Source organism: Euwallacea similis, chromosome 6, assembly GCF_039881205.1.
Source record: "Euwallacea similis isolate ESF13 chromosome 6, ESF131.1, whole genome shotgun sequence".
Taxonomy (NCBI): domain Eukaryota; kingdom Metazoa; phylum Arthropoda; class Insecta; order Coleoptera; family Curculionidae; genus Euwallacea; species Euwallacea similis.
The window spans coordinates 4646036-4657511 of NC_089614.1; the positions used below are offsets into that span (position 1 = coordinate 4646036).

Sequence of the window (11476 nt, forward strand, 5' to 3'; positions counted from 1 at the left end):
ATAATTTTCTGGCCAGAAATTTTACATGTGACCTTTTAACCGCGTTTCATTCTTCTGAGTCATAATTTACAGAACCAGAAATTGAGATTTTCTGACTTAGGTAACTAGTCATACTACAATATAATTCCCGCAAAAACCTCATATGTACCTATGAAACCTAGCTCCCAACTCAGGCCCGTACCTTGATTCGGATGATCATTTACAATTTAACTCATATTAGATTACGGAAACTTCCAAAGCCAGTTTGTCGCAGAAAATACCTCTAATATTTCATTTTTCGCATGAAAAAGCGCAGATTGCAAACCAGTAAATTTGATAGCCAATCAACATTTCGATATCGCCCAATTTGCGATGAATCGCTCATACTGGCAACCTTGCATTCGGCTTGGATCTTAAATTGCGCAAGGCACAAGCTGCGCAGACGTAAAATCCTAACGGTCTGGTCACACATGATTCCTAGTATAATAATCACTCTTTGATAACCTTGGTGTAAAGAAGTGGGGATAAATGACATTAGTCGTACTGAATTCAGCTCGGGCATATGAGTGTATTGTTGCCAAATCTTCTATACATCCACTAATTACTCGGATATACGAAATATTTTTTTCCAGTTCTACATTTGAGTCGGGGTGACTTGACAATTTTATGTATGTATGATGATAGTACGAGTAACGTCAACACCAATATTATCCCTCCTTTTTTCAAACCAAGATTTCCAATGTAAACCATTTTTCTATGAGCAATATCTTATGAAAGTATGTGTTGGCCTGATTGCCATATTTAAGTTTTTGGGTGCGTTTATTTGGCCAATTACAACCCTGAAGTTCTCGCTATGTTGGCGACTTACTGAAATATTATGAAATTTTATTTTTAGATTTTAGAATATAGCTAATACATTGACTTCATAATAATTCCACATAATATACTAAAACATGGGTCTTCCCTAGTTTCTTATCAGCTAGTAACTGACACCTCTTTACCAACAGTACTCTCCAGAATATCTTTACTTTGAGTTTCCAATTCTTTTTGCCGTTGGTTCTCTGCTGATTTCTGTTGATTTTCTAAGATCTGTTGCTGCTCCTCAGCTTCTTTCACCCTTTTATTGACTATTTCCCCTTGTGCTTTAACAAAACTCTGCATCAGCCTATTGTTATAGGTGATAAACTTTTGGGAGCAATTATCAACACATTTCGTTTCTTCAGAATCAAGTTTCCTTACATGCACATTGACTACGCACCTTTGGAAGCACATTTCAGTCATTTTGTTATATAGTTGTAGAAAATCCTTAAACTAAAGGTATAATACAAGTAGGTATATTTATTGCTAGAAGTATATTATTTAATTTGAACTAACGTTTCTCACTGCTCCAGGATCTGGTTCCATGGTTCTGAGGGGTTATTTTATGTTTTATACAGAGTAGTTTTTTTATTTATTTATATACCATTTTCGTTTCTAAACATTTTAAAGAAAACAACATAACCTAACATATTTTTCTAATTCATCATTGGTTGCGTCTGCATAGTGCTGAAAGACATGTATTGCATGAAACTGAAATAAGAACATGGCAGCCAAGAGCGTCAGGTTTTCAGGTTAGATAAACCATTCCCTCGCATTGAAGTTTATTGGTTTTCTTAATATAAGAATATATATATAAGTCAAAATAAATATTACCCAGTAAAAGCCCAAATCCCTGAAAATGAATAGAACTATTGGAAATATACAAAAACTGGCACCCAGTCTCTCCAACGTTGCCATTTTTGTCCTTTTCTTTTCTCACGACACTAATGACAGTGACAGCTAGTTTTACTTTTGCTTTTTTTTGTAGTAATTAGCAATTTTGTTTGGTGTTTTAATATTGAATGAAATAAAAATAATTGACTAAAGTAAATAAATAATTATATGTAAGTGAAATTAGCATTAATTAGCCATCTCTCAAACTTGAAAACCCATTTTCTAGACCATGTCGCAGCTGAAACATTCAAACTCTGTTAGTGGTGAGAAGACAAGTATTCATGATATGCTGAAAGACACTCCGGCCCATGAAAGCAAAAACAGCCTTCCTACGAATTCCGGAGCCCCTGCATATTCGCGCTCAGCGACAAATACTCTGTCCAATAGTACTAGTTCCCCAGCAATTCTAACACCTTCTTCTCCAACTCAAGATAGTGACTCAACAATACTTAAAACTTCCTCGAGGATTGAGAATCTTAAGAATTGGTCTATATCCACGTACAAATGTACTAAACAACTTATGTTTGAAAAATTAGGAAAAACTGCAAGAACCCACGATGCAGGTTGTATAAAGTATTGTGGTTGGTATTAAATGTTCTGTTGGTTCTTGTTTTAGAACTTGAAACTCAAATAGATCAACTCAGGGAAACGCAGAAGAAGTATATAAACATTTTGCGCTTAGCCAGGGCATTAACAAGCCATTTTTATCATGTGGTACAAACCCAGCATGCCTTAGGGGAAGCATTTTCTGATCTTGCTCAAAAATCACCAGAGCTACAGGAAGAGTTTCTGTATAATTCTGAAACACAACGAAGTCTAACAAAAAATGGGGAAACTCTGTTAGGAGCATTGAATTTCTTTATTTCTTCAGTCAACACTTTGTGTCATAAAACAATTGAAGATACCCTTCAGAGTATTCGACTGTATGAAGCTGCAAGAATTGAGTATGATGCTTATCGCACAGATTTGGAATCTCTTTCAACCAAACCAGAAGGAACCATAGGATTAGAGGAAGCACAACAAGGCTATGAATTGCATAGGCAAAATTTCATGAAGCTTCGAGCTGAAGTTGCTATTAAAATGAAGTTTCTTGATGAAAACAGGGTGAGTATTTTCTGATTTCAAAGTTTTCAAACTTTAAGTTGTGTTATAATTCAGATTAAAGTGATGCATAAACAATTGCTTCTGTTCCATAATGCTATATCAGCCTATTTTTCTGGGAATCAACAAGCATTAGAAGCCACTTTGAAACAATTTAATATTAAGGTAAAAACCCCTAATTCAACTTTTCCTTCATGGCTAGAACAATAGTTATGGTACTTTTTGAAGATGTTTGTATTAACTCTAAGTTCACCAAATCATATTTTTGATTTATGAAATTCCCTTCATATTAAGTTAGGTTAGTGAAAACTTTGAATGATAATAGCTAGAATCTCATCACAAAACCTTTATTTTTATGCTTAGTTCAGTACTTAAGGGTTGACTGATTTTGATGGCATTATAGGATAATGTCTTTATTGATCAAGAACATCTTAATGTGTTTTTAAAAGTTATTTGTACTTTGCTAGTCACGTATTTTATAACGAAATGATAAATTTAATATATTTGAGTTAATTAGTCTAAAATGTTTATTACTCTCATGTGTTCTGTTGTTTCAATGATTCTCACATAAGTTGCGTGATGTGGAATCCATTATAGACAATATAACCAAAGTAGTTATAAGTAATTACTTATATGTTTCACTGCTGTATTTGTTGTTTAATTTGGAATTTCTCAGCTTAAAGCTTTAATTTCTTAAATTGCCATATTAGCCTAACTTACTAAACACACCATGTTAAGTTCCTAATTTTGCAAGTATTAGTTTTAGTAGGTCTTATTCCGGAAAACATTTCCATGTATTTTGTTAAGCCATACGTAAAGGGTAATCATTAAAAAAAGTTTGAGTAGGTATTGTGAGATCACAAGAACGTTATGGATAAACTCATGTTAGATGTTTAATGCCAAATAGCAAATGGCTTAACCACCGTCTGACATTTAAAGTTCACCGCTTACTGTGAGGTTTTTTTAATGATCACCCGTTATTTATATCAAAATATTTTTACTTTGAATAATATAACATTTTAGTTAGAATGTCTTGTTTTAATAGATACTCACACTTTATTTAAGCAAATACCTGTTTGCAAAGTCATCATTCAACAAAGTGAAGTTGTTGCTATCCAGAATCCTGAAATCTGGTCAACTTACTTAAACTTAAAATTTGTACACCAATTGCGATACTGAAACACCCATAGGATTCAACAGCAACGAGCACCGTGTCAACATTCCGGTAAAATCAATGAAAAGTGTACATCTTGCTAGAACACTGGGCCGAAATTCCGAATGATGAATATTGCAGGCGTGATAGGTGCGATTCTTTGTAAATTATTCTATGAACGCAGCAAGTGGACATAGTGTTGCATTGTAGGACATTGGTGCTGATATAAGGATTTAAATGCGGTGAGTCGAAAGGCCATTGCATACTATAACTACACTTACTTGCTCTACTCAAACAAGACTCAAAATTTAATACTCTTAAAGGTAATTAATATTTTCACACTAAAGTGAGGGCTACACGTCTATGTATTTAAATTACCATCGAACGCATTTGAGCGTTAACGTTGCTTGACCCTTAGTATGAAATGGGCTTAAAGGAGCACACGCACTGAATCGGTTCGGAACCATCGGCATGTTTTGCTATGCATGTAAGAAAATGCGCTCTCACGCTGATTCGGCATAGAACCTTTTGACTCAGCACGATCGGTTGGAAAATGGCGTGAATAGTTTAAGGAGCAAAACCTGCTGAATGCTCCAATGCCTGTGTAGATTATTGCCGGTAGTCGTTTTGATAACATTTCGAATAATTGCATTGTCTAACGTGCTGTTAATTGAAAGTATGTCGCAGCGAATGTATGTCTTTTTCAGGTTTACTTCATAAACGCGCCGTTTTGATGATATGTGAAATATCCACAAAGGATCTACAGAAACTTCACACGTCAGTCATTGGATGTTTGTTGGATATTATATGAGCCACGCGGGTGAAAAGCTATTTGGCATCCAATGTTAGTCCAGATACGCGTATGAAAGTTATGGAGGTTAAATAGAACAATACAAGTTATTCAAAAAGGCTTTTTATAGAGCTTTATAAAAACGAAAACCATGTTGATCATGATAATACCCGTGCTTTTCCTTACTTTCGCAGTGGCGGAATCCCATTCCTGTTACTGTCCCTGCAATATAGGTGCAGATTAATATTAAAAAAATAGTTGCAGAACCAATTATTTTCAACTGTCATGTCAGTATGATCACAAGATGAAAATTAAGTTTTCTACCTTTTAAATGGCTTTGTGAAAAACACATCTTTGCTTATTTATCCGCGCAAACCCATCTCTGGTGTACTACAGTTCCATTCTTTGGGCTAAATTTTATTATTGTTACTCATAGTTAATTATGACACAAATTAGCTTTATTTCCAGCACTTTAACATATTTACCATGTAAAAGCAAGTTATCATTTTCACGATTTAAAATACAATTTGTGGTGGATATCTATGCTTGGGTTATCCACAAGAAAGTTTCTCACTTATCAGATTGTATGTGTTAACGTAAATTTAACGTGAGTTTTCCATTAGCTATGGTGATAGTGAGATTTCAATAAGGTGCAATAGGAACCAAAACAAGGTTTGTGGAAATCGTAATGTGTGAAATGTTAAAAAATGAAAATACATGAACGAAAATTAGCAAGCACGTAAGGGATGTCATAAATGAAAAGGAAAGAGAAGAAAAATTAGAGTAGCTGAGAAAATTAAGAACAATAGAATACTATAACAATAAGAATAATAGAGACACCCGCCGCCACTTGAAGTAATGCTAAACAACAATTTCGCGAAAAAGAGGGGAGGTTTTAATGGGTATGTGTTTCCCACAACGAATCCCATATAACTCGGTCGATAGATTATCAGACCCATGAAGTTTTCTCCACTACAAAAAAAGGTGGTAGTAAGGAGCCATAAAGGATTATAGTGTTCTTAAAATAAGCGTTGCATTAAATGGTATGGGAAATGTGAAATATCCAAATTAGATACTCACAAATGTAGTGATTTGAAAGCATTGTATAACACTTGTTTTTGAATATAAACAGAATTTTAACAATTAGCGCTTCTCTCATGCATCGTATTGTTTTGGGAATTATGAAAAATAATAAATAAAGGTAGAAATAAGAAAAAGAACTCTGAGTGCCGCACGGCATGCTCTATCTAGATGGGGTTTTAATTTGAGCGAGGGTTGCTTAGCACTGGTGCTCTGGACGATATGGTTTTGGTAGGGTTTGCTACTTTTTGAATGGGTTCTGTTGGAGTTTCCCCGCCTACAAAGAAATTTTGATGTTCACTTTTATGACACTAAAATTTCTTAGAACGTTCATATGTCGTATTCAAAGCTTTCCGTTGGTCAAACGTACCTTGCTTATAAGGAAGTAAAATGCATGATTAAAGTGAAAGGAATTTGGAGTGATCAACAAATGTCTACTCTAGTTCAAAGTAAATCTTAGGAAAGATATGTGCAAAAAGCATTATTTCTTTATATGCATGAATTTTTAGAGAATTCTTTTTTGTCCTCTCCTGGAATGACTGGTCTTGAAACATCGTTTGAATGTGGTCTTGTATGGTGGATAAATAATTTTTGTATTTGATACCTACAGCGAGTAATTGTGGTAATTGATTCATGAGGTTTAAAATATTTATATAGGTTTTAACAATAAATCGAAAGTATTGCTGGGAAATTGCGCATCAATACAGGGAAAGCAAACACCAGGTATACATCAATATATAATAGTATATTTGATCATAAGTAGTACATCGAGTATGATAATAGGTAGTTTCAATATGCATTTCAAGTTATAATTTGTTATCGGTATAGAGAGGAGTATTGACTTAAAGGCTAAAGTTTCTTCCTTCTAAATAAATTTTCTTAAGGCTGGTATCGCTATTTATGGCAAAAATTCGTTTATTTGTTCTCTGCTAGACAGTTTTAAATAACGAATTGTCATAAAAATTGATTCGTAAAATTTATTGAATCATATATTGGTCCCAGTCTTAAAATCATGTTAAATTCATAAAGTATTGAGTGCATTTAAAACTCTGTTCTCCCCGAGGGCTTCCAGCAGTGTTTGTAAGAAAATATGATAGATTAATCAATTTAATTGGAAATAATTACATTTGTTATATGTATACCTACGTATAGTCAAAGTACATAAAATACTTGCGCTCTTACGATTGTAGTGGCTCTTTCATTCTAAAATGAGTTTAATGAAGTTCGGTTTAAATTACCCTTAGATTCTTGAACAATAACTTATTACATGGACACATCTACAAGTCTAACATATATATAAAGAAAATATTTTGGAGCTTCGTTAAGACACAGTCAAGATTACATGAGGAAAAACATCTGATGAGGCATTTTAATCGCTGCTTTAAAAATGCAGTTGAATCTAATATATTTAGGACAGTATTAGTTGTTGAAGGAATGACACAAAGAAGTGTAAAATTCTATACAGAGATAATTTTTTTGTAACATGTAAGTTATTATAAACACCTGAAATGTTTCCTATCAGTAAGGCTTGAATTACTTCAAAGGCACATTTAAATAACCAACATTCACTTGCAGGGGTTAGTCATAAGTATTCGATTTAGAATATTCGTAATTTTCCTTAAAGAGTATCAATTTAAGAGTTTTTAACCATTGAGATTCTCTTCTATTTGGTTGTTATAAATATTAAATTGATGATAAAAATATTTTAAAAATTCAAGGATAAAGTTTTCATATTGAAAGATGGAAATTTTATGGCGATAAACATGAAGGTACAGTGTCATTTTACAAAGTTTGGAAAACAAATCACTATGTGGGATAATCCATCCAAGATGAGAAAGACCAACTATATTTTTGAATTTCCTTCAGCCTCATCTTAGTATGTCCACCCAGTACATTCAACATGTAAGTATCGACATTATATAAATTTTAGAATATTGTTTCAGTTATGTAGGTAACATATCTTATTATCACTCCTAAAATATTCGGTATAGGTATCAAAAGTTTAAAAAAACTTTTAATAGAGATTACCATGTCTTCATATATTATTATAGTGGCAATTTTGACACTCATGTTTTTAATAATTTAAATAATAGGCATATTTCGTCAAACTTTGCTACATAGGCCTCAAAATACGAGATCAAATGAAGACCTTTGATACGTATGTACCACTGAATTTAGGCAGGTTCGTCCACTTGAAATCGTTCTATGATGGAAGCTTTATACTATCTCAGTATCATTTCTAATAAAGCCACAGATTAGTGCTACACATATCGGATAAAATCTGCTTTCTCATGTGGCAAATTACAACTCAATAGCGTTCAAATCTTTACCATGTCGTTAAGTTTTTTCTTGGTTCCTACGGTGAAAGCTGGGACCGTCCGATTCTGGGGAAGACACTTCATACCTGCTTATCATCTCTGTGAGATCAGTATTGTTGTCCACCGCAGAACTACCAAAACAGTATTTGCATCTCATTTTTGTGTCATCATCCACTCTTACTGATTGCATAATTGCGCACAGGGTAATGAATGATATCACAAAAAGTACCGAAGGGATGCTAATGGCAATTATGAGGTCTCTCCAAGTTTTGTTCAAATCATGGCGGGCTATCACCATGAAAGAATCGTTCTGAAATATATTTAATTTTTTTATTTTCTTCCATCCAATCAATGATGCACATACAACCTTATTGTAATAGCAGACGTATCTGCTTTGAGCCGTTTGATTTTTCCCATCTCTCCCGTGAGAGAACAGGAAATTGTAGCATTCCCCTCTTAAGGTGTTTACACAGCCCTCTAAATTGATATAGAGTCTTGAGTGATTATAAATTGTTAATGAACGTTGAGGCGGGACAAATTGATTGGATGGGTCAACCACATGCCCATATTTCCCTGTTAAATTCCAAAATTGCCTGAAAGTGGCGTAGGGCTTGGGGATGACGTTGGTTGGAAGTATGGTGCCGTTGACACAGTCAGTTGACCTGTGGGAGGGATAGTTGTTTGTAGATGTTTGGATTTTAACTTAGATTAGAGGGAGGTAGAATATTGCGAAATAAGACGATTTTGTAAGAATATATTACTTTTAAAACACATACTAATAAAGATGCAGAACAGATAACGTTTTGGTGCCGAAGTTCTAATTTTTAAGGTATTTAGTTAAAATTTTAGGTGTAGATTTCTCAAAAATTTACAGTTTGAAGCTAACAAAATCAGAGACGTACAATCTAAGATTGCCAAGTAAGAACCAACAAATAAATAAATTATAGTTTGAACAGACACAGATTTAAAAAGTCAAAACTGTAAAAGTCATTTATTACTTAAACTTTGCAAGTTCATAATGTTAAGATTTTTAAGAAAATCGATATCTTACGGAAACAGGAAGCAAATTCAATAAGTAAAATATGAACATTTGTAAACTTCCTAAAAAGTTCGAAAAACGCCATATTCATGAACATTGGAACTTTTGAAACCTCATAATTATTACAATTTTTCGTTCTCCATTAATTCTTCATTAATTCGTATAAAAATCAAGATCATGCCAAGAAGAGCTTAAGAGCTAAGGTATTGAGAAGGTGAAAACTCCAAGGAAGCAATCGTTTATGATCGATCAAAATGAGAAGAAACTATAAAAGATGTCCCTATTGCACGTTTTCTCGCAAATACTCACTAATATCGCCGATTTGTCACGGATATTCATAGTGCATAAATATTTTTTTGCCTGCACCGATATGTGAAGTCAAGATCATACCGTAGAGAAGGAAAATTTTCTTGGCTTTAAACTCGGATATAGATTGCTAAATTTGAAAAATGTGTGGAAGTTGTGAGAAACCAAACATGAGCGTTTCGAAAATACCGAAAAATGATAATTTTCAGTTTCGTAAATTGATTTGAAAAAATCAGTGGCCCATCTGCAGGAAATTCAAAAATGTCAAAAGGGAACTAATTTGAACTAACCTGAACAGAAAAATAAATTGAAGAAGGTTTATAAAATAGCTGTATTTTTAAAGTTTGTTAATCTAATGATTTAGAGGACACTGAGTGCCGGAAACTTGGTCTGTAATTTTAAAAGTTATCGTACACGTACAGTGAAAGAAGGGGTGTATAGTGAAATGTGAAACACAGTGAAAAAAGTGGGAATGAACAATCGATGTAATTATTTGTGAAAATTGCTGTGTGTAAAAACATTGTGGTTGCTACGTGCGTACATGTAGATACCACTTATTGCATCTTGAGCATCATGAGGGTAAGAGTACAATTTTCCATTAAGACAACAACAGAAAAACAACAAAAAACCAAATGTGTTTTTGGCAATACCTGTTTTTTGAAATATTTTTTACAAATTCTACTACAAGTTACTACTATTTTGCAACGTTCTATTACCCGTAAACCCATGTAGAGAAACTTACCAAATAGTCTCATTGCTGCGATTGTAATGAACTTGATGACAAGACATCATCAAAACTTCCCCTTCATGTTTCTCCCAAAATTGAGTGGGTTCAATGTTTTCACCCTCCAAATTCCCATTTGCCTTGGTTGTGGCATAAGCCGATTGGCAACTAGCTTGATGCACTCCATCATCCATGGTGATAAATACGTTTTTAAATTCACTGGTAATGTTATCTTTACAGATTCTATGGCAGCTAAATACCCTTTTGATTTTAGTGCACTTCGAGCCCTTACATTCAAAGTAACCGTTAAGTTTGGCGTTGTCTTTGTCGCTGTCCACCGTGAAGCCATCAGCTTTATAATGGCAACCATCAAAATCAAATATTTGAGAGAGGTTTAAGCAGTGACCAAGGGAGCAGTTGAAGACACCTTTCAGCACTGCACATTCAGTACCGTTGTTGCAGTTGTATCTTTTAAGAGATCCGAAATTAATCGGCGGACACACCGAAGTGTTGAAACTTTCGCATTTGGTTAACATAACACTGGTACCGTTTTGTCTAGCGGTAGCGTGGATTTGGGGGCAAAATCCTGAAGTTCTGGTTAGACACCATTCCCCACAAGAGGCCCAGCTGCAATTGTTAATCATACTCGTGTTAATTGTTTGGCACATAACAGGTTTCTCCTCAAAGCCGCTTCTGAACGCTCTGTAGGCTGGCATATAAATAGCAACAGTTAAATAAATTAGCGAAACGCTGCTTAAAACTACCACCAACTGGCAAAAACAAATACACCCGCATATCCTCTTGTCTTGCTGAGGAATCATCCGAGGCTTGCATTTATTTCTTTTACCCATTTTCACAATAAAAACTAGCAAAAGGCACGAAAATTAGAATTTTGTTGTGTTTTCACATTTTGGATCAATTGTTCGCTTTACGTCGACCGACTGAGGGAAATCGACGGAAAACGCTCTTTAACGCAAGCGCTTCATCCAGAAGCAGTGGAAAATATGTAAAACCTATAATAGCGTTTATTAAGACTGTCTATACAGGATTGTCACAACAATCAACCACTTCTTCAACCAAACATTAATATCCCTTAGCCCTCCCTTTTATTATTAGTCGAATGCAAAAAAGTTTATAATTATAAAAATTCAATTAACTTTCTTTAAAATGGTTTCAATCCCCACCAAAAAAAGTGTTTTCCTTTTATGACCCTTGGCGATTTGTCCACCTTGTT

The 11476-nt window shown here is 34.2% G+C and overlaps 3 protein-coding genes across 3 annotated transcripts; 1 reads left to right on the top strand and 2 right to left on the bottom strand.

Annotated features, from left to right (window-relative positions):
• Positions 1 to 850: 850 nt before the first annotated feature.
• On the bottom strand, positions 851 to 1501 carry LOC136409589 (mitochondrial import inner membrane translocase subunit Tim10 B). Its single transcript, XM_066391200.1, has 2 exons — positions 1354 to 1501; positions 851 to 1290 (listed from the first exon to the last, which is right to left on the bottom strand). Exons 1-2 carry the CDS (start codon positions 1381 to 1383, stop codon positions 955 to 957), a joined length of 366 nt encoding a protein of 121 aa, XP_066247297.1. The 5' UTR covers positions 1384 to 1501; the 3' UTR covers positions 851 to 954.
• A 263-nt stretch (positions 1502 to 1764) lies between these two features.
• Arfip (ADP ribosylation factor interacting protein arfaptin) lies at positions 1765 to 3774 on the top strand. Its single transcript, XM_066391208.1, has 4 exons — positions 1765 to 1901; positions 1958 to 2294; positions 2348 to 2835; positions 2890 to 3774. The coding sequence occupies exons 2-4, from the start codon at positions 1961 to 1963 to the stop codon at positions 3040 to 3042; spliced, it is 975 nt and encodes a 324-aa protein (XP_066247305.1). The 5' UTR covers positions 1765 to 1901; positions 1958 to 1960; the 3' UTR covers positions 3043 to 3774.
• A 2807-nt stretch (positions 3775 to 6581) lies between these two features.
• Positions 6582 to 11273, bottom strand: Teh4 (tipE homolog 4). The gene is made up of 3 exons (XM_066391196.1): positions 10261 to 11273; positions 8541 to 8835; positions 6582 to 8483 (listed from the first exon to the last, which is right to left on the bottom strand). The coding sequence occupies exons 1-3, from the start codon at positions 11091 to 11093 to the stop codon at positions 8193 to 8195; spliced, it is 1419 nt and encodes a 472-aa protein (XP_066247293.1). The 5' UTR covers positions 11094 to 11273; the 3' UTR covers positions 6582 to 8192.
• Positions 11274 to 11476: the final 203 nt, after the last annotated feature.